Source organism: Leopardus geoffroyi, chromosome D4, assembly GCF_018350155.1.
Source record: "Leopardus geoffroyi isolate Oge1 chromosome D4, O.geoffroyi_Oge1_pat1.0, whole genome shotgun sequence".
Taxonomy (NCBI): Eukaryota; Metazoa; Chordata; class Mammalia; order Carnivora; family Felidae; genus Leopardus; species Leopardus geoffroyi.
In genome coordinates, this window is record NC_059342.1 from 1,157,838 (window position 1) to 1,180,134 (window position 22,297).

Sequence of the window (22,297 nt, forward strand, 5' to 3'; positions counted from 1 at the left end):
GCATGGCTGGTGGGAGTGTAAATTGGTACAAGCTCTCCCGAGGGGGATCTGACAAAATCTACCATAATTACAAACGCAGACTTCTGACGGGGCGGCCAGGGTGCGGTGCGCGGTGCAGCTGTGGGCCCGCTCTGGCTGCCAACTGAAAAGCACAAAGGAGAGAAAACGGAGTCCTCCCCAACGGAAATAACCGCTGTTGACACGGGTGTATTTTGTTGCAGTACCTTTCGCTGCGTTTCTGTGATACCCCGAGCTCTCCTGTGCCAGGACCCCGGGGCGGCCTTTGCTGCGGTCACTGACAGGTGATCTCAGTCCCAGTGGTTTGGGGTGGCAGAGGCTCCCGGGGCCCGATGGCTGGAACCTGGTGGTTTGCGGTCTTTCTCGTGGCATTTTTCGTGACCACGGGCCTACGGCTCTGCTTTCCTCAGGTAAATTCAAAAGTGAGCCTGAGAGTAGGAATCTTAAAGTGAGACTTTGCCAAATTGCTTTCCTGAAAGGCTGGTCCAGCGGACTGGCCCGCAGGTCACTGGCCGGCTGCCAGCCCGGGGCCTTGTTACTCAAGCAAGCCCGCTGACCTCCGCGTGAAGATGCCCATTTGTCTTACCTGCCCGAACGCAGTCCCTGGTAACAGCACACTGTGGTTTTGTGTCCTGTGACCTTCTGTCTGATCTTGACCTCTGCTCTCCTTTCTTTGGGCAATTTTGACTCCTACGAGCTCTCTGTATAGTAATGACAACACTCCTCACCTTTTATATCAGCTGATAACCTTTTCCTCGTGTCTGCCTTGTCATCGTTTCTGGATATTTTAAAATTCGGTCAGTTCGTTTGTTTTTAAAACCCAGCTCCCCTGGCTCCCGTTCTTGTGTTTGGAGACTCAAGCACACACACGTGCGAATGCTCACGGAACGCTCCCTCTGGGCTGGGGAGGGGCCTCGTCTGAGCCTGCTTCCGTGGCCTGCTCCCTGGGTGCCCCTGATGCCTCCCTTTTCCTCTCTGGTCCTCGGTTTCCGCACCCCTGTCAAAAAGCCTGCTCTGCTCTGGCAGGCATCCCCACTGGTCTAGGCCCTTCAGCCTCAGGCCCAAGGCCCCCGCCCACCCTGACACAGACCAGAGCCGAGGCAGGCCCCGTGCAGCACATGCCTCCCCCTGTCCTTACCTTGTGGGTTCTAGAGCTGGCCCCGGCCTGCCTGGTCAGCCCCATAACGCTGATGCAGAAGCCCCGTGGTGCCCTGCGGAGGCCAGCTGCATCCCAGGTCTTCTTCCAAAGCACAGGCAGTTTCCGGTCACCAGTGCATAATTACCTTGCAAAATGGCGGTTCTGTCTCTAAGACCACTAAGTATTCATTGTTTGTCAAAGAGTCGCTGCGGTGGCTTATGGATCAGTGACTTTGTTCCTGGGGGTGCGGGTCAGATAAAACCTTGCAAGAAAGAGTTGCTGCCAGCCCAGCAGCCCCTGGAGGCCGTACCCTGCTTACTCCGCAGGTGCGTGGGGAGCGCTGGGCCCGGAAGGGCAGAGCTAGTGGATAGAGACACCGCCTGTGTGCCGGGCTGGCCTCAACCTGCAGCCCTGGGTGGGAGGAGGTGAGGCCATCCCCCCGCACGGCGAAGGGGACGGGGCGCACCCCGCCCACGCCTTGGCAGGAACGAGCCGTGAAAATGGGGACCTGGGCTGGGCTGCTCCCTGGCACCTGCACCCGCACTGTGGGCCCTGGAGGGCGTCTCCCCGGGAGACCTTCGGGGCCCCCACAGTTCCCCCAACTCTGAATGTCTCAGAGGCCGAGAGCCTCACCCCGCAGACATGAGAGGAAGTGAGATGTGGAGATAATGCACCCCTGCCCGGTTGGAATCAGGACAGGCCCCGCTGCAGGGAGGGGAGACAGAGAAGCCATTCGTAAGGAACTGCTACGTCCCTGATGAGTGTGAAAATCTCAGGTGCGTGTTCCAGGGCAAACTTCCAGGGCCGAGGTCCTTGCGTCTGAGGGCAAGTGATGTGTGACCGCGGTGTGACCACGAGAGCCTGGTGTCCCCTCGGCCACACGCCACCCTCAGACTTCCTCGCTGGCCAACCTGTCTGGTGGACACAGCGTTACGAGGTCGGTCACAGTTGTGATTGGCGGTTTTCTTACTGTGAGCACACTCACACTTTTTTCGCATTTTGTGAGGCTTTTGTGTTCTCCTTCCGTTAATTCCCCTCGGACCTCACTTTTCCGTTTTCCCGTTGGGTTGTCTGTCTTCCTGATTCGTGGGAACTCTCTATTCAGTAAGGAAACACGTCTTTGTCTTTGTCCTTTATGAGATTTTTGCCGGACACGGGCCTGTGACTAAATTCACCCACCTTCTCTAAACCCAGCCCGTGCTCAGGATTCGTGGGTTCTGCGTTCATGAATTTACCTACTCGCTAAAGTTTATTTCTGACTCGTCACCAACAGTCACGTCACCTTCCAGGTCACCTGTGGACGCGCGCAGGGCCGTGAAAACCCGTCAGCAGCTGCCGTGCGTGTCCCGGCCGCGTGATGGGCGACGCTCCGCCTCCTGGTCCAGCTCTTGCGCTGCAAGCTAGCGTCCTGGTTCCAATCTCTTTTGCATCAAATATTTTTTTACATTTTTGTGCCCTTTGTTGGTGATTTTGCTGTTTCAAATGGCCCCAAGCGTAGTGCTGACGTGCCGCGTAGCATTCCTGAACACGAGAGGACACGCGTGTAGGGCAGGCTCCCCTCGGGCACCAGACGTCGTGCTGTGGGCTGAGTTCGAGGTTAGTGAATCAACACTGTATATTCAAGAAGGCGTCCTTAGGAATGCACACGAGCAAGGTTTTGTGCGTACCCGGCAGCTGAGAACTGTGGTGTAGGCTCGCCGACACCTGACTCCGTGTCCCCAGGTGCACGTGTCCATGTTCACTGGGGCAGCTTTGGCAGTGACTTTGCAAAACACAAGTCCTGTCGGCCTCCACCAGGTACCCCAGACCCAGCTTCCACACTCTTGTCTCCCACGTGGACATCCTTTAAAAATTTTTTTTTTAACGTTTATTTATTTTTGAGAGAGGCAGAGTGCGAGCGGGGGAGGGGCAGAGAGAGAGGGAGACACAGAATCGGAAGCGGGCTCCAGGCTCCGAGCTGTCAACACAGAGTCCGATGCGGGTGTCAAAACCATGAACCGTGAGATCATGAGCCGAGCTGAAGTCGGATGCCTAACCGACTGAGCCACCCAGGCGCCCCGCCACGTGGACATCCTTCAGAGGATGACACCTTCCTGTCTTAGACTCCCTGGGCAAGTGCTGCCTCGCACGCCATGTGGCCATTTTCCAGGGAGCACGCTGGGCCCGGCAGGGGCTGACACCACCTAAGGTCACCCAAGCATGTCTTCTGTCTGAACGGGCATGCCTTCCCAGGGGCCGCAGTGGGGACTCAGCCTGCCGGAAAATGCCTCTACATCAGCCTGAGGCCCTGGCGGGTGGAAAAAGCCCTTGTGCATAATGTGGGAGAGTGTTGGGGTTCCCCGGGGCTTCCGCGGGGACTGTGTGGGCCCCCTGAGTGCTGGTGGCACCTCCGGATGGAAGACACCCCTGTGAGCCCCGTGGCCCCAGTTGGCAGGATGATGTGCCTCGGCCACTGGCCAGGGCCCGGCCTGGACAGTTGTGTGGGCTCTGGCCCGAGGATCCCCACTCAGCCTGCTAGGCAGGTGCCAAGATGTGTGGCCGCCTGGCTCCTCACGCTTCTCCTCTGCTCCATCCCTCCCCGCCCCCGCCACCGGTCCTGAGCACATGGCAAAGACCCCTGGGCCTCTGTGTCCCGCTGTGGAAAAGGGGACTCACAGGCAAAGGTACAGACAGGCAGGCAGGAGCCAGCCAGAGGGGAGGAGAGCCATGACTTCAGCAGATTCCTTCAGCGGCTCCCCCAGCCCTGGGAGTGCTAACACGGGATCTGCAGTTCGGAGAAATCTGCTGAGGACAGGAAGAAGGTCACGGCCAGGGAGGCGGTGCCGGGATTGGATGGAAGAGCCTCCAGCCTCTCCTCAGGGCCCGGCCTCTGTCAGTGCACCTCTCCCAGAGACACAGCATTGGGGGGGGGGGAGGTGCGCCAGGGGGCATGACCTTGATCACTAACGGGGTCGTAACACTCTGTGGATAGAGTAGGTATGAAGTGGCTTTGTCACAGTTGAACAGGTCAAGTTTACCTGACTGTTTGCAGCTGCTGAACATTTATACCATTCATAATGCTTTTTATCAACAACCCTGTGGGGAGCACCTCTGTGCCTCACTATGTGCAGAGCTGGTCACTCCATCCACGTCAGGTGTCCACACGGGAATTCCAAAGACAATCCATGGGAGGTGCTTCCAAAAGAGGGGACTCCATGCCGGGTTCGGGTGCCCGGAACCCAACGGGAGCCCCACAGGTCGCGTATGGCGGAGGCTAGGGAGGGGCCCCAGGCCGCGGGGGTGCTGGCTGCCCCCTCGGAGGGGGAGGAGGGGTGTGACCACTCTGGGGGCCAGAGAAGCCTGATGGAGAGCCCACTGTGACCCTGTCCGGGGGGTGCTGATGGGAACCCTCCCAGTCTCCCGCCTGCATGCGAACCTGTGACACCTGCCTGAAGTGGGGGGTGGGCCCCTCTGGGCTGGGCAGGGGCAGGGGACGCAGAGCCTGGGCTCTGGGGCCTCGAGGACTGAGCCGCTGACAGAGAGGTCACAGGCAGGGATGTTTCCAACGCCTGTGTGTCCCTAAAGCCTCGTTCTCCAGGCCGAACTAAACGGGACATACGGCCTTGCGTGTGTGTTGGCCTTTCTGAGGAAAGTGGAATAATGGCAACTCTTTGCATAGGAGAGAAGTGTTCAAACCTCGATGGGCTTATGCTGAGCATCTCCTGCGTGGACAGCCACGGGGGACTGCTGGAGTCACGCTTACTTGGTAGCGACACAAGAACACCTCAAAATTTTTGTTTCTACTCTGTCTGGCAAATTCTCTGCAACGACTATGTGCTCTTAAAAAATCAGCGTGTATAAAGTACAATGGAATATTATTTGGCCGTGAAGGGAGCAAAGACGCATTGATGAGCCCATAACTCGTGTGGACTGAGGTGCGCTGGGCGAGAGGAGCCAGTCACGGGAGCCCAGCGCTGTGAGACTTTGTTGATGCAGAAAGTCCCCGTCAGGCCCCTCCATGGGCTCCTGCTGCCTGGGGCTGAGGGACAGGGGCGAAGAGTGACTGCTGATAAATGGAGGTCTTTTCTGGGGTGAAGAGGATGTTCCGGAATGAGCCAGTGGTGGTGGGCGCAGCGTCTGAATGTACTGAAGACCACTGAGTTATGTGCTTTAAAAGAGCAAATTTTATAGAATGTGAATTATATACTAATGAAACTATTACTTTAAAAAACTACATTTTAGGGGCGCCTGGGTGGCGCAGTCGGTTAAGCGTCCGACTTCAGCCAGGTCACGATCTCGCGGTCCGTGAGTTCGAGCCCGGCGTCGGGCTCTGGGCTGATGGCTCAGAGCCTGGAGCCTGTTTCCGCTTCTGTGTCTCCCTCTCTCTCTGCCCCTCCCCCGTTCATGCTCTGTCTCTCTCTGTCCCAAAAATAAATAAAAGTTGAAAAAAAAATTTAAAAAACTACATTTTACTTATTTATTTAAATTTTCTTTAATGTTTATTTATTTTTGAGAGAGAAAGGGGGGGGAGAGAGGGAGAGAGCGCCCGCGCGCGCCCCGCGCGCGCGGGCACGCGCAAGTGGGGGAGGGGCAGAGAGTGACACACGGAATCTGAAGCAGGCTCCAGGCTCTGAGCTGTCGGCACAGAGCCCAACACGCGGCTTGAACTCATGAACTGTGAGATCATGACCTGAGCCGAAGTCAGACGCTTAACTGATTCAGCCACCCAGACACCCCTAAAAAAAAAACTACGTTTTAAAATTGGGGAGTAAAGGAAGTGTTATATGATCGTAATAATTATAAAAGAAGAAGATAAACAAAGATGACGTTACAGAACTTCACAGCCCCCATCAAGTGGGGAGGATTTCCCCAGGGGTCAGGGCCGAGGGGCCCCACTCTCTGCCCTCCCAGCCACGTGCACCTCTCAGGGACCTGGAGCCTGAGCTTCAGGGGCCCACATGACCCCCTCCCACCGCCTACCCCCAGCACCCTTCCATCAGGTCCCAAGAGGCCTGCCTTGCCCCGTCCCCTCCTACGGCCTCCCACCCTGGCCCCCCAGCACTGTCCTCCCACTCTGCCTCCACCCCCATAGGACCCCAGGCCTCAGCCACACCTGGGGCAGGCCCCACATAGTTGTCCAGTGAGCCACTGAGTCAGTGATGTGTGGAGGACCCCTGCTGGTGAGGGGCTGCCTCCCTGTGCTGTGGCCTGTGGGGTATCTGACCACAAGACCAGCTACAGCCCCAGGCTGCTGGAGTCTACTCGGAGGCAGACCCACCCCAAATTACCTGGCGCCCGGGACCCCTCCTGCCCTCCCTGGAAGTGAGCCTGCAGGCACCGCCCCCCAGAAGGCCTGGATCACCCCCATTGCCCCCACCTCCGGAGGAGCTGCGTGATGACACAGCCGTGTGGCCTGCTTGGGTCCCAGCCCGGGAAGCAAGCCTGCATGACGTAGCCATGTGCCTGCACATGCCCACCGGCGTGACCAGGCTGGGGCACCAAGGCAGCCTGCACCTGGGGGGACTTGGGGCTCCCTGACGTAGAGTCTTGGGGAGCCAAGGTGACGGTTGTGGAGGGGAGGGGCACTGGCTCCTGCTCTGTGGCCTTGAGCCAATCACTTATGTCAAAAAGTCTCTGCACTGGGCCTGAACATACTCATCTGTGACAAGGAGGCAATCACACCCCTTTGCCTGACAGCCGTGGAGACAGTGGCTCTGGCAGCAAAGAGACACTGCCAGCCTTGGTCAGGCAGGCACTTTGCGCAGTGTCCTTCCACAGCCCTGCCTTGTGGGAGCCTCAGGACAACCACGACCCTGGCAAAGCCCTGGTCCCAAGGTCTGTCCAAAGATCCTTCAGGCTCCTCCTTCCTGATCCCAGGACCTGCTCCTCAGCCCAGCCCAAGGGTCCTTGCAAAAGAGGACTGTGACCTGTCTCTTAGCTGCTTAGCCGTGGATTCCAATGGTCATGGGGTCGGCAGAGGGAGTGAGCTCCCTGTCACTGGAGGCATGTAAGCATGGCTGCCTGAAACCACCCCTAAGGTCTGAGAGAGCATTCAGGGACAGATTCTCCTGACCCACCCACGGCCTGGTCTGCCCCTGCGATGTGGGGGCACTGCTGTCATACCACTCACACCTGCCAGCTGGGGATGGGCAGAGCCTGCAGGTGATGCTGTGAATGTCCAGCCATCTCTTCCATCACCAGACAAGCACGATGCCCGCTTGCTGCCAGTGTGGCCCAGGAGGCAGGGAGGAGGCTGGACTGCCTGGAGTCTGTCTAGAACACACTTAGCGCGAGCCCTTGTCAGTTTTCCCTTGAACAGGCCTGTTGTGTCCAGCATGGACAGGCTTGGGACTCTGGGTGCCCTCCAAGAAGACTCACCAACTGTCGGAGGAACCGGCAATCTTTCGAGGTGGACACACCAGGATGGCCAGGCTGGCTCTGCAGAGGATATGGAGGCGTTGCTATGGCAGGACTCACTCAAGGTTGTGCAAATGGCAGGGCAGGGCTAGGGGTCTCCAGCCTCCAGACAGAAAGGTCCTCACCAGCCCCCCCCCCCCCCCCCCCCCCCCCCGTGGCCTAGCAGGCCCCCTCACCCCTCCCTGGGAAGTCCTGCTCAGATGCCTGCCTCGCAGGGTCTCAGGTAAGCTGAGCTGGTCTGGGCTCTGGGCTGGACACAAGGTAGGTGTGATGACTGGAAAGCATATTCTGTGCCAAATGCCCAGCCTGGAGCCAGCACACTGTGGAACCGTCCTCTGAGGGGAGAGGCCCTGATCTGTGGCATCTGCCTGTTTCCATGGTGCACATTCTCCCAGCACCACTGGGTGTCACTGAGCAGAGGTGGGAGGGATGTCCGCCCTCGTTTAACGGGTCTCCCTCCACTGGCTCCAGCACTTGGGACATCACGCTGCTCTGGGCAACAGTGGGTGGCACCTCCCCTCCGACTGTGATGTTTTGGTGTCCCGTGAGTTACTTTGTGCCACGGCGTGGAGCCCATTGGGCACCCCTCGTATCTGAGTCTATGTGTGTGCCTGCCTCATGGCACCCCAGGCCAGGGGCAGCACAATCGTGGGAAGAGCTGTCCGCCCAAGCCCTCGCTCCCGCATCTCAGTCACTGGGTCACCAGGGCCTCGCACGGAGTACCTGCAGGGTAATATGCCATAGGCCGCCTCTCTGCAAGAGGGTTCAGGATGCCCCCTAGAGGGTCTTGTTTGTGGGAGTCCAGAAGAGGAAGAGGGAGGGAGAGATCAGGAAAGGCTCCTGGGGAGGGGGGGGGATGGCATTTGAAGAGGGTGGGGGACAAAGAACACTGTGGGCCGAGGGTCTCCTGGAGGCCTCCGCAAGCCGCTATCCAGTGGCATCGCAGTCCAGCCTCTGTCTGTGAGCTCTGGGACTTAGGCCAGATAACTTCTATCTCAGGGCCTCAGTTTGCTCAGCGGCAAGAGTGGACATGGTGATCACAATGCCCCCCCTCCTGATGGATCCTGTTGAAATGAGAGGTGGAAAGGCCCTAGGCTGGGGTCTGGGCTGGGGGCCGGGCTCAGGTCGCTTCCTGAGGGTGGGGGGGGACCGCCTTCTAGCCTGCCCATTCCGCCCTGGCACAGGACTGCGAGGTCCGGCGCGCCTGCCAGGACACGTGAGGAGGTGAGTGAGTCTGTGCCGTCTCTCGGGGACACGCGGACTCTCCGCAGCCAGCAGCCAGCGGGGCATTCCGGAGCCCGAGGGGGCCGGGAGCGCCGCGGCCGCCACCACAAGCCGGCCCGCAGGTGGCCGCGCGCGCACACGGCCAGGTGGGCGTGCCAGGCCCCGCCCTCCCCGCGCGCCGGCAGGGGGCGGGCAGCCGAGGCCCCGCCCTCCCCGCGCGCCGGGTCGGAGCCGGTGCCCGAGCGCAGCCGAGCCGAGCCGGAGCAGCACGCGGGAGCGCGGTCCCGCAGCGGGCCGGCAGAGAGAGCAGCGCCGAGACCCGGCCCCGAGCGAGGACCCCGGCCTCCAGCACGACTCGGCCCCCCCGGCCTCCGGCGAGGACCCCGGCCCCGGAGAGCGGCCTCGCCCGCCTCGCGCGCCCCGGCCGCCGGGCCGCGGGCATGGACGGCGCCCGCTCGCCCTGTGAGTGCCGAGCCCCCCGCCCGCCGCCTTTGTGTGCGCGCCGCGCCGCCGCAGCCCCCTCCCCGCGCGCCCCTCCTGCGCCCCGGGCCGCGTCCTTTGTGGAGCCGCCGCCCGGCCGGTGCCTCCCCGTCTCCCGCCTGTCCCCTCCGCAAGCCTAGCCCCGGCGCCCCCCCCCCCCCCCCCACCTCCCGCCCAGGGACGACCCGGAGCGCCCCTCCCCCGGCCTCCTCTGCAGCCCGCCCCGGGGGGCCTCCCCAGCCCTACCCCCTCTCCTCCCCTCCCCAACGCGGGCCTCGGGGGCCGGTGGGCAGACCCCTCCCCCGGGGCAGCCCCGCAGGGCCCTCCCGCGGCGGGCGCGGGCAGGTGCGGCGGGCCGGCGCTCACGCGGGCCGGGTGTCCTTGCCCGCAGAGATGGACGGCGATGGCGGCCGCCGGGACGGCCCCCGCGCGCTGACGGAGGCCGGGCGCGGCGCGGGGCCCGCGGGCATGGCGGAGCCGGCGGCGGTGCCGAGGGCGCGGGCGGCGCGGCCCGGGCCCCAGCGCTTCCTGCGGCGCAGCGTGGTGGAGTCGGACCAGGAGGAGCCGCCGGGCCTGGAGGCGGCCGAGGCGCCGGGCGCGCAGCCCCCGCAGCCGCTGCAGCGCCGGGTGCTGCTGCTCTGCAAGACGCGCCGCCTCATCGCCGAGCGCGCCCGCGGCCGCCCCGCCGCCCCTGCGGCCCCCGCCGCCGCCGCCGCCGCCGTCGCGCCGCCCGGCAGCCCCGCCGACCCCAGCCCCGAGCCCGCGGGCGCGCAGGAGCCCGGCCCGGACCCTGCGCCCGCGCCCCCCGGAGAACCCCGCGAGGACGAGGCGGCGGCGGCGGCGGCGGCGGGGCGGGAGGACGCGGCGGCGCCGGAGGCGAGGCCCGAGCCAGGGCGCGCCCGCCGGGGAGAGCCCGAGGAGGAGGAGGACGACGAGGACCTCAAGGCCGTGGCCACCTCCCTGGACGGCCGCTTCCTCAAGTTCGACATCGAACTGGGCCGCGGCTCATTCAAGACGGTCTACAAGGGGCTGGACACGGAGACCTGGGTGGAGGTGGCCTGGTGCGAGCTGCAGGTGAGGGCGCCGGCTGCAGGTGGGCGGTGGGCGAGTGCGTCCAAGCAGCCTTGATGGTGCGCCGGGTTGGTCTGGCCTAGGGGGCAGCCGCGTGTGTCCCCCTGTGTGTGCGCACCTCTGTGGGGGTCAGGTTGCGTGGTGTGGCGGTGAAATGTGGCACAGTGTGGACCCGCGCTGGAGGGTGGGCATGGAGGGCGTGTCTGTCCGTCTGGCTCTTTCCTGACTCCCGATTCGGGGCTGGAAGCACCCGGGGGGCCTAAATGGTGGCGTCTTTGCAGCAGCTGCGTGTGGGAACTGCGGGGCCCTGTGTTGGAGCTGCCCCTAAGTGAGCACCTTCGGAGTCTTTAAAGGGGTAGGCGTCCCAGCTGGGGATGCTTGGGGGCTGCCTGACTTGGCCTGCCCGGGGCTGGAAGTGGTCAGTGCCCTCCTGCAGCTCCCAGGGCCCACTGGCTCACAAAATGAATGGGGGAGAGGTCTTAGAACCTAGTCACGCAAGGTGCGGGTAAGGCTTTTTTTTTTTTTTTTTTTTTTTCTTCTGATGTGAAGGCTCTGGGCATGCATTTTTCATAACCTTGCCCTCACGTTGGCTGTGTCCGCCTGGCCCTAGAGATTATATAAACGGTAACCCGAGCTGCCCCGGGCCAGCCTTGGAAGCCAGAGCAGTGCCTGTCAGAGTGGGTGTTTACAGGCCCTCCCTCGTTGGGGGTGGGGGCAGCTGTCCCGCACCGGCCATCCTGTGCGAGAGCCGCTGCTTGGGTGTAAGCCGGCCCTGGCACCCTGTAAAGTCAGAGGGCCTTCCATGCCTGACACAGGGCCACCCGCCACACTGCAGGCCGCCTGCTTTTTTGGCTCAGAAACCGGATGTGGTCGTTCTTTTCTCTGGGCCCCTGCATGAGTGGGACCCCCACGAATTTTCGGAGTGTCGGCCTGTCCTTAGCCTTTCTCCCGAGACAAGGAGCTCCAGAGGCCACCCCTTCCTGCAGCCCCTTGGTTTTGCAGTGGACATGTGGGGTCTTTCTGGCAGGGCTGCTGGCGCCCTGGGGAATCCTTCAGGACGGACTGAGCTCTCCTCCGTCGTGGCTGTAGGTTCTGGGCCCTGCTGAGGGGTGGCCTCGGTGGTCTGCGGTCTTGGGGCCCTGGTGTGCCGAGGATGACGGGGAGTGAGCTGGGTGTCACTGCTGCATGAGAGGCCCGGGGTTTTGGAAATCCGAAAGGGAGGACCGGAGAGGGGGCAGGGGAGCCCGGGGTTTAGAGCGAGGCCTTGCTTCTTGACTTCCCACCTTCTCCCTCTCGCCGGGTGACCCCGTGTGTCACCGTGGGCACCTGCTGGTGCTCTGCCACGGCTGGCCTGTGCAGGGTGCTGGGCGGGAGCGGAGGTAGGCCTCAGCAGTGATGAGGCACTGCGGGCGCACGTGACCCTCAGGAGCCTCTTACTCTGCATCTGGCTCCCTGAGCAGAGCACAGGCCTGGAGCCTGGCTGCTGTCCAGCCTGGACTCTGGGTGCTGGTGGGGAGGCTGGAGAGGGCTTCCCATCCGTCTGGTGGTGGTTCTTGAACAGGGGGGTACGGGGAGCCCCCGTTGGCCGACAGCTGTCCCAGGACTTCTCCCGGCAAGAGGGCAGCCTCTGGGGTCAGCTGCTTCTGCTGGGCAGGCCCGACGGGGTTCTGCACCAGGTGACCTGGAGCAGCTGGACGGCCGTCGAGAACCTGCTGTTGTTTACCCCGTTTATTGTTGAGGACCCCCCAAGGTCACCATTGCCAACACAGACGTAGTTGGTGGGAGGGTAAGGGGGATTGTAGTATCACGGGAGGAAGCCACCAGCCCCGGTGAGCGCATCTGTAGCAGAGGAGGTGAGCGTGGGGAGCAGGGCGCTGAGTTGGGCCTCTGGGACCACGGCGCACCAAGGGAGGGCAACAGGTGGCATGTTGGCTTTGTACCCGGGGAGGGGGTTTCCTAGTGCCTAACGGGGAGGTGTCCACCCTCTGCTGGTGCCCAGGATTGCCGGGTGTCAGGAGTGTCAGTGGAGGGTGGGTCACTGGGAGTGTTGCCTTCAGCATGGGAGCTCCACAGGAGTCCTCCCACCCCCTGAGCCCCTTTCCTCAGCCCCCAGAAGTGCCTTGGCTGGCTGCTTTGGAATGCCCCCAAACCGCCTCTCTGAAGTCTGTTTCCCTCTCCTGCCTTCGGGAGGCTAGGGGCCTCTGCTCCTGCTGGCCTTTGCCAGAACTGCCACTCTTCTCCCAGGGTGCCCCGCCTGAGGTGGGGGAGGCCACACGTAAGACCTAGTGAGTCTGGCTCGGAGGATGTGAGCTCCCCACGACGTCCAATTTCTTTCCATAAATTAGTGTTGAGAGAGCCTTGCAGTAATGCGTGTTTGTCTCCCAGCAAAGGGCAATAAGAGATGTCACCTCCTGAATTCCCCAGGTGATCAGAGCTGACGCTGAGTTGTGGGGGAAGCCATTTTACAGAATTACCTCCCTGTCTCTTTTCTCTTGAATGAACTTTCGTTCTGGCCCCAGAGCACGTTGAGACAGCAGCTGAGGACGCACACACGCACTCATGACGGCTGCTCTCTCTCTGGCTCATGTTCCCGCGTCCGCAGGTCCGTGCCGTGGCCAGCTCTGCTCCTGCACAGACCCTGTCCCAGGCTTCCCAGTGTCGGGGGCAGGTCTCGACCACTGACGCTGTCCTGGGTGGCGCAGGGCACCTTCTTACCTGCTGCCGCCTCTGAGCTGGCGTGTGTCCCTGAGCAGAGAAAATGCAGCCAGCCCAGATCTGGCTGGCATCTGGAAGTCTTGTTGGAGGCTGGAGGTGGCCATTCCTGAGTCACCTGTTCCTTTGGTGACTTTCTCAGAAGCTTGGAGAGAGCCTTTTCCACCCCCTCTGGGATGCCGCCCTGTCCTGTCTATGGCCCCCTGCCTTCTGGGGAGATGGGGTTCTCCCTGCAGAAGGCTTTGGGGAGCTGCTCTTGTGGGGCTGGGCACTGCCTCCTGCAGGGGGTCAGGGTCTCTACCTGGAACCATGTTTCCTCTGCTGGTGTCTAGATGCACACCCAGTGTGGGGATCATCCTGCCTCATGGGGGTGCTGGGCCTTGACCCTCTGCTTGGAGCACTGGCAGGGCCTTTGCAGGGCTGGGGGAGTCCTAAAGATCTACTTCGGCGGCCGAGCCCCGCCAGCTGGGGACAGGTTCCTACATCCCGCGGGTACTGACATGAAGTTGTCCTGTTGTTCTGCACTGCCCAGACGTGGCTGGGCGCCCAAGGGGCAGGCCTGGGTTTCAGGCCGGGGACCACAAGACCAGATGACGTCTGACCGCCGGCACCCTCTTCCTGTGGTCGCGGGGTTGCTGCGTGTTCCTGACTTGCCTGCTGTAGCCGGACGTCTGTGCGCTGCTCACCTGCCTGTGCCCTGGGTGGCTCGTTACGTGTGGGTGTGCGGGTGCCCTGGTCTCCTCGCTGTCCTCTGAGGATACCGGGGGCTGCCTGGCATCACTGCGGCCCAGAGGCCTCTCCTGTGGCCCCGGCGCCCCACCTGTGCCAGGCACGGAGCTGCATACCTGGCCCGAGGTGCCCCACCGCCCCCCCCAGACAGGCCAGGCAGCTTCAGACCCGTGGCCTTGTGTGCTTTCGGAGTGTCCACGAGCAGGGTGACGTGGGGCAGGGGAGGGAAGTGGACACGTGGAGGGGACGGTGCTCGCTTGCTGGAATATGATGCGTAGGACTCAGTTTGGCTGGCGGTCACCCTGCGTTTTTATTTTTATCTCTGTGTCTTTATCGCTGAGTTTTGTCCGAGAGCTGAAATTTGAAATCAGTTGATGTCAAGGCAGAGCTTGCTTTTCCGAGTGGTGTTTCACGTGCGTTATGGCTCACGGTTCTGGTGAGAGGCCCAGGTAGATGGGTCTCCTCCCCTTCCTTCCTGTGCAAAAATGCGATGCGGTGTGGGCGAGGCCGGCGTGCGCAGTGGTGACAGGTAAGCATCCTGAGCTGAGGGTCGCTGTTGCGGGCATGCTGAGTGCCCGTGACTCGTTCCCGCTGCCCAGCGTGTGTCTGTCAGGGCGTCCTCGGAGGTCCTGGACCTGGGGCACGGGGCCGAGCCTGACAAGGGCCTGATTGCCAAGGAGCTTGGGCCGCAGAACGAGGACCCTGTTCTCATTCGTGGAGGGCTTGTGGGCATCTCCCAGTGTGCTTTCAGGTCGTGGCTGCGGGCTTACTCAGGTGCACAAGCTTTGCGGGCAGGCTGTTAGCCAGAATGCGACGGCAAGAAAAAAAATCGCAAAGTGGGTAGGGAGCTGTTCCGGAGGGTTCCAGATGCCAGGTCCTCGGTGAGGGGTGCAGCGGGGCAGCCTGCTGCGTTTCGTTGGCTCACTTGGCGTGGGTCTAGTGCGTGCCCTGGTTCCAGCCTGGGGGTACCGCAGTGAGCCGGACAGACCACATCAGGGTGTGAGAGTCAGGTCTTCACGGAGGAGGTGAGGGAGTGTGGGGAGAGGCCATCCTGCGGTCCTGGCTGGCCCTGTGCCTGCCACTCACCTTCCAGAACGGCTCAGACTTGCGGCCCTGCGCGTGGCCATAGGCCTCTCTTGGGGCCTGTGGCTTGGGCCAGCTGCGGGCTGAAGCTGGACGGTACCCAAGGTGATGACACGGGAGTCCAGATCACCTCTTTGAGGGAACAGCACTTGACCTGGTCTACGGAGGTGCGGGCGTCCGTGTGGCTGAGCGGCGAGGTGGAAACTGCCTGTGGCACTGGGCAGGGTGTTTGGGAGCCGCACAGCCGGGCTGGACACCCTGCCCAGTGCACACAGACGCCCCAGAGCAGGGGCCCTGCTGCGTTTGGACCCCGGGCCCACAAGTTTCCCAGTGGGGAGGCCTTGGGGACGACACCTGCCTTTGTGAGCCTTGGTTTACCTATCTGTGTAGTGGGCATGGTGCTAGCCGACCTCATGGGGTCACGGGGACTATTGAGAAGTGTCTGGCCTCTAGCACAGAGCAGGCACCCAGCGTGAAGCTCCCCCTGCAAAACAAAAACAAAAACAAAAACAAAACCATTGTGAAGAGAGCGGCTGGCAGGGGAGGAGCCTGGAGGCCTGCCTGTGGGCAGGGGCTGGTGTCCCTGGGTGGTGCAGGGCCTCCCAGGTGAGGGCGGGCGGTGGGGGCCTGTGCTCCGTTTTAGTTCCTGGCTGCCGCTGAGGCAGATAAGGAAGAGGTGTGAACATGGCAGCTGGAGCGCCTAAGAAGCAGGTTAGGATCTCCCTCTGGCCACAGAGGATGTAGGGGCTGTTTGGGTGGAGAGGCCCAGGAGGGTGGCTCAGGACGGGGAGGGCGGCCCGTCGGAGGTCAGCATCCTGTCGGTTGGCTGCGGGTGTGCTCGCTTCGGATAGTTTTCAAATCCAGTCCTGTTCCCTGGAGGCTGGGATTCTAAGATTTCCCAGAATACTCGCTCACTAACTCCAATTTATGTTGGCTTTCCTTAAACACGTGTCACATTTTTTGGGAAAGGGATAAAAGAAAGGGTCAAGATGGTGCGATGTTGGCCTAAGAACAGCTAGTTCAGTGGAACAGGACCGCGAGCCCAGAAACAGAGCCAGATGAATGCAGGTAACGGACCTTTGACAAGGGAGCAGAGACAACCCTGGGGAGCAGAGACCTGCCTCTTCAACAGCTGGTGTTGGGGCAGTCGGATGTCCACATGCAAAGAAGTGAATGTGCATAGACCTTACTCCACAAAATTAGTTCAGAATGGGTCGGAGACCTAAATGCACCCTACAGAACTATAAAACTCCTGGAAGATGACAGAGAGTCTGGACGAGCACGGGCTTGGCAGGGACTTATCTTACTTCATTTTATTTTAATTCTGGTGCAGGTAACATACAGTGTAATGACATTAGTTTCACGTGTGTGCTGTGGCCATTCAACATCTCGTACATCACCCAGTGCCCATCGCACGTGCCCTCCTTAATCCCCAAAACCTTCTTCCCCCATCCCCACCCCCCCGCCTCCCCTCGGGTGGCCACCAGTTTGTTCTCTGTAGTTAAGACTCTGTTTCTTGGTTTGTCTCGCTTTTTTCCCCCTTTGCTTGCTTGTTTTGTTTCTTAAATTCCACACATGTGTGAAATCATACGGTATTTGTCTCTCTCGGACTGGCTTATTTTGCTTCGCATAATACTCTCTAGCTCCATCTGTGCCATTGCAAATGGCAACATTTCATCCTGTTTATGGCTGAGTAATAGTCCATTGTGTATAAACCACTTCTTCCTTATTCATCGCTCGATTGGCACTTGGGTTCCTTCCATGTCTTGGCTACTGTAAATGGGTTGCTGTAAATGTAGGGTGCGTGTATCCCTTTGAATTAGTGTTCTGGTATTTTTGAATAAGTGCCTACAAATGTAGTTGCTAGGTCGTGAGGTAGTTCAATTTTAACTTTTTGAGGAACCTCCACGTTGTTTCCCAGAGTGGCTGCAGCAGTTTGCCTTCCCACCGGCAGTGCAAGAGGGCTCTCTTTTCTCCATATCCTTTCCAACACCTTTTTGTTTCCTGCGTTTTTGATTTTAGCCATTCTGACAGGTGTGAGGCAATAGCTTATTGTGGTTTTGACTTGTGTTTCCCTGATGATGAGCGATGTTGAGATGATTTCATGTGTCTCTTAGCCATCTGGATGTCTTCTTTGGAGAAATAGCTGTTCCTGTTTTCTGCCCATTTGTAATTGGGTTGTTTGTTTTTTGGGTGTTGAGTTGTCTGACTTCTTCACCTATTTTGGATACTAACCCTTGATCTGATATGTCATTTGTAAATATCTTCTCCCATTCAGTAGATTGCCTTTTAGATTTGTTGGTTGTTTTCTTTGCTGTGCAGAAGCTTTTTGTTTTAATTTAAAAAATTGTAGTGTTTGTTTTGAGAGAGACAGAGAGGCATAGAGAGGAGAAGAGACAGAATCCCAAGCAGGCTCCACGCTGCCAGCACAGAGCCGAATGTGGGACTCAGACTCACAAAACCTTGAGATCATGACCTGAGCCGAGGTCAAGACTTGGACAGTTAACTGACTGAGCCACCTAGGTGTCCCAGAGGCCTTTTATTTTGATGCAGTCCCAATAGTTTATCTTTGCTTTTTTTTCCCTTCTCTCCAGAGACATGTCTAGGAAAAGGTTGCTGTGGCTGATGTCAGAGAACTTACTGCCTGTGCTCTCTTCTAGGATTTTTGTGTTTCCAGCTCTTACCTGTAGGTCTTTAATCCATTTTGAGTTTGTTTTTGTGTGTGGTGGAAGAAAGGATCCACTTTCATTCTTTCGTGTATAGCCGTCCACCTTTCCCAACACCATTTTTTGAAGAAACTGTCCTTTTCCCATTGTATGATCTTGTGTCCTTTATTGAAAGTTAGTTGGCCACATAATTGTAGGCTTACTTCTGGGTTTTCTGTTCCGTTCCACTGATCTGTGTCTCTGTTTTTTGTGCCAGTACCATACTGTTTCGATCACTATGGTTTTGTAATATTTGGAATTGTGATACTTTGCTTTTCTTTTTCTTTTTCTTTTTTTTTTTTTTTAATTTTTTTTTTTAACGTTTATTTATTTTTGAGACAGAGAGAGACCCAGCATGAACGGGGGAGGGGCAGAGAGAGAGGGAGACACAGAACCTGAAGCAGGCTCCAGGCTCCGAGCCATCAGCCCAGAGCCCGACATGGGGCTCGAACTCACGGACCGTGAGATCGTGACCTGAGCTGAAGTCGGATGCTTAACCGACTGAGCCACCCAGGCGCCCCTGCTTTTCTTTTTCAAAATTGCTTTGGCTCTTTAGGGTCTTTTGTGGTTCCATACAAATTTTAGGATTGTTTCTTTAGCTCTGAAAAAAATGCTGGTGGTTTTTTGGTAGAGATTGAATTAAATGTGTAGATTGCTTTGGGTAATACAGACATTTTAACAATATTTGTTCTTCCAGTCCATAAGCACAGAATGTCTTTCCATTCCTTTTTTTTTTCTTTAAGTTTATTATTTATTTTGCGAGAGAGCGTGTGTGAGAGAGTGGGTGCACGTGAGTGAGCGTGGGGCAGAGAGGGAGAGAGAGAATCCCAAGCAGGTCTATGTTCAGTGCCGAGCCCGACACTGGGCTTGATCCTGTGACCACGAGCTGAAGTTAAGCGTCAGACGCTCAACCACCTGAGCCACGCGGACATCCTGTCTTTCCAGGTCTTTTTTTTTTTTTTTTTTATGTTTTTATTTATTTTTGAGACAGAGAGAAAACATGAGCTTGGGTGGGGCAGAAAGAGAGAGAGAACAGGAACTGAACCAAGCTCAGTGCTGACAGCAGAGAGCCTGATGCAGGGCTTGAACTCATGAGCCGTGAGATCGTGTCTTGAGCCGAAGTCGGATGCTTGATCAACAGAGCCACCTGGGCGTCCTATTTTTCGAGTTCTTTGTGATGTCTTCGGTTTCCTTCCTCAGTGTTCTATAGTTTTCAGAGGACGGGTCTTTCACCTCCTTGGTTAGGTTTATTCCTAGGTATCTTATTATTTTTGGTGCAATTGTAAATGGGATTGTTTTCTTAATTTCTCTCTTGCTACTTAGTGTATAGAAATGTAGCCGATTTCTGTGTATTAATTTTGTATCCTGTGACTTTACTGAACTCGTTTATCAGTTCTAGTAGTTTTTTGGTGGAGTCTTTAGGAATTCTGTGTATAGTATCATGTCACCTGCAAATAGTGAAAGTTTTATTTCTTTCTTACCAGTTTGGATGCGTTTTATTTCTTTTTCTTGCCTGATTGCTGAGGCTAGGACTTCCTGTGTTGAATAAAAGTGGTGAGAGTGGACATCCGTGTCTTGTTCCTGGCCTTAGAGGGAAGCGCTCCCTGTTTTAAACCATTGAATGTGTTAGCTGTGGGGTTTTGAAAGATATGTACATGTACATATACACACACGCATACGCATATAAGTATATATGTATGTATATATACGTACACACACATGTATATATAGTTAAGGCATGTTCCTTTTTTAAAAAAACTTTTTAAAATGTTTATTTAGTTATGAGAGAGAGAGAGCATGAGCAGGGGAAGGGCAGAGAGAGGGAGACATAGAATCTGAAGTAGGTTCTGGGCTCTGAGCTATCGGCACAGATGTGGAGCTGGAACCCATGAACCGTGAGATTATGACCTGATGCTCAGTCAGATGCTCAGCCTACTGAGCCACCCAGGTGCCCTGAGGTGTGTTCCTTCTAAACCTACTTTGTTGAGGGTTTTATTTTAAATGTGTATTTTTTTTTTTTAATTTTTTTTTTCAACGTTTATTTATTTTTGGGACAGAGAGAGACAGAGCATGAACGGGGGAGGGGCAGAGAGAGAGGGAGACACAGAATCGGAAACAGGCTCCAGGCTCCGAGCCATCAGCCCAGAGCCTGATGCGGGGCTCGAACTCACGGACCGCGAGATCGTGACCTGGCTGAAGTCGGACGCTTAACCGACTGCACCACCCAGGCGCCCCTTAAATGTGTATTTATCTTTGAAAGAGAGAGCATGAGCATGGGATGGGCAGAGAGAGGGGGGGACAGAGGACCTGAAGCAGCCTCTGTGCTGACAGCAGTGAGCCTGACATGGGGTTCGAACCCATGAACTGTGAGATCATGACCTGAGCCAAAGTCGGACACTCAGCCACCTGAGCCACCCAGGCGCCCCTTGTTGGGAGTTTTTATTAAGAATGGATGCTGACGGGGCGCCTGGGTGGCGCAGTCGGTTAAGCGTCCGACTTCAGCCAGGTCACGATCTCGCGGTCCGTGAGTTCGAGCCCCGCGTCAGGCTCTGGGCTGATGGCTCGGAGCCTGGAGCCTGTTTCCGATTCTGTGTCTCCCTCTCTCTCTGCCCCTCCCCTGTTCATGCTCTGTCTCTCTCTGTCCCAAAAATAAATAAACGTTGAAAAAAAAAAATTTAAGAATGGATGCTGTACTTTGTCAGGTGCTTTTTCTACATCATATGGCTCTTACCTTTTCTCTTATTGATGTGATGTATCACGTTCATTGTTTTGCAAATACCGAACCACTCTTGCAAACCAGGAATAAATTCCACTCGATCATGGTGCACGATTTTTTAAAATGTATCGTTGGATTTGGTTTGCTAGTATTTTGTGGTGGATTTTTGCATCTGTGTCCATCAGGGATATATATTGGCCTGTAGTTCTCTTGTTTTGTTGTGTCTTTTTTTTTTCTTACATTTTATTTTTTTTTATTTTTCAGAGAGAGAGAGAGGGAGACAGAGCACAAGTGGGGGGGGGGGGGAGAGAGAGAGAGAGAGAGAGAGACAGACAGACAGACAGAATCCGAAGCAGGCTCCAGGCTCTGAGCTGTCAGCACAGAGCCCGACGTGGGGCTCAAACTCACAACCCATGAGATCATGACCCTGAGCTGAAGCCGGATGTTTGACTGAGCCACCCAGGCGCCCCTTTTGTTGTGTCTTTATCTGGTTTTGGTATCAAGGTGATACTCTTGGCAGTGACATTTTAAATAGAAACCAAGGGCACAATCTATGAAAAAAAAAATCTTAACATACCAAGAATCCCTAAAACTCAACAATTAGAGAACAGACAACCTGACTAAAACGGGCCACAGACACCTCCCCATAGAAGACGCACACACCGTGAAGAAGCATGCTCCACATCACTCGTCACCAAGAAAATGCAAATTAAAACTAGCTTCCACTGCACATCTAGAAGGGCCGAAATCCAGAGCACTGAACAACATGTGCTGGCGAGGGCGCACAGCTGCGGGAGCGCCCGGTCACAGCTGCGGGGAACGCAGAGCGGCGAAGCCTGGGAAGGCTGCTTCTTACAAACCTGAACACGCTCTTCCCATTCGATCCGCCGAGCAAACCCGAGGTGTCGACCTGAACAAGCTAAAAACTGATATCTACACAAAGCCTGCACGCCATGTCTGTAGCAGCTTTACCAAAAACTTGGAAGCATCCAAGATGTCCTTCAGCGGGGGATGGACAGATACCCTGTGTCCCTCCAGACAAGGGGATATTACTCAGCGCTAGAAAGAAATGAGTTATTAAGTCATGAAAAGGCAGAAACGAATCTTAAATGCATATTACTAAGTGAAAGAAGCCAGTTCGAGAAGGCTCCATACTGTGTGATTCCAACTATGAGTTCCGGAAAAAGGCACAGTTGTGGAGCCAGTAAAGAGTTGGTGGTTCCTGGGGGTTGGGTGGGGGGTGAATGGGGGCAGCACAGGGCAATTGGAGGCAGTGTAACTACTCTGTGTGATCCTGTGATAAGTGTCCTAATACATTTGTCCAAACCACAGAACGTAACCCGCCAGGAATGAACCCTGACACGGGAACTATAGCCTCTAGTTAATAATGTATCCATCCTGCCGCATCAGTTACAATAAAGTACCCAGTGCAGCTAATAAGAGGAGGCTGAGTGGGGGTCGTAAGGGAGTATGTGAGAATTCTGTACTTTCTGCTAAATCTTTCTGTAAACCTAGAACCTCTCTAAGAAATAGTCTGTCAGTTTAAAAAAGCCACGGTTATAGCCACGTTAAAGAAGCTTGCAGATATGGAACACCCCACTCCGAATTCCGGTGATTTGCCTGTTCTCCTTGGGCTCTCGTTCCCACACATATGTGCACTCTACAACTGCAGTGGCATTCACAGGGGTGTCCCAGGTTTTAAAATCTTTTTGTTTCTAAAGGGTCTTTTAGGAGCACCTGGGTGGCTCAGTTGGTTGAGTGTCTGCCTCTTGATTTCGGCTGAGGTCATGATCCCAGGGTCATGGGATTGAGCCCCCATCGGGAGTTACCAGCACAGAACCTGCTTGGGTCTCTCTCTCCCCCACCCTTGCCCCCCCCCTCAATAAATAAATACATAAATAATCCTTTAATGCTGTCTTTTCAAGGAGAGGCTATGTTTCAGGGTTCATTACTGTTTTTGTTTGCTGTTCTAGAAAGTTCTCAGCCATGCTGGCTGTGTGGGGGAAGCCGGGCTGGACCGAGTGT

General features: G+C 57.2%; 1 protein-coding gene across 11 annotated transcripts in view; it reads left to right on the top strand.

Moving 5' to 3' along the window:
• The first annotated feature begins 9,030 nt into the window (after positions 1-9,030).
• WNK2 (WNK lysine deficient protein kinase 2) overlaps positions 9,031-22,297 on the top strand; it is a 131,728-nt gene continuing 118,461 nt past the window's right edge. For 9 of the 11 annotated variants that reach the window (XR_006710484.1, XM_045470141.1, XM_045470137.1 and 6 more), the window contains exon 1: positions 9,648-10,330. Coding sequence is in view for 10 of the 11 variants with exons in the window: in XM_045470141.1 (XP_045326097.1) it covers positions 9,650-10,330 (681 nt within the window). In the remaining variant the exon portion in view is untranslated. Of the gene's footprint in view, positions 9,239-9,634; positions 10,331-22,297 lie in introns of those variants that run through there. The other 2 variants (XM_045470136.1, XM_045470135.1) reach the window with 2 other exon arrangements.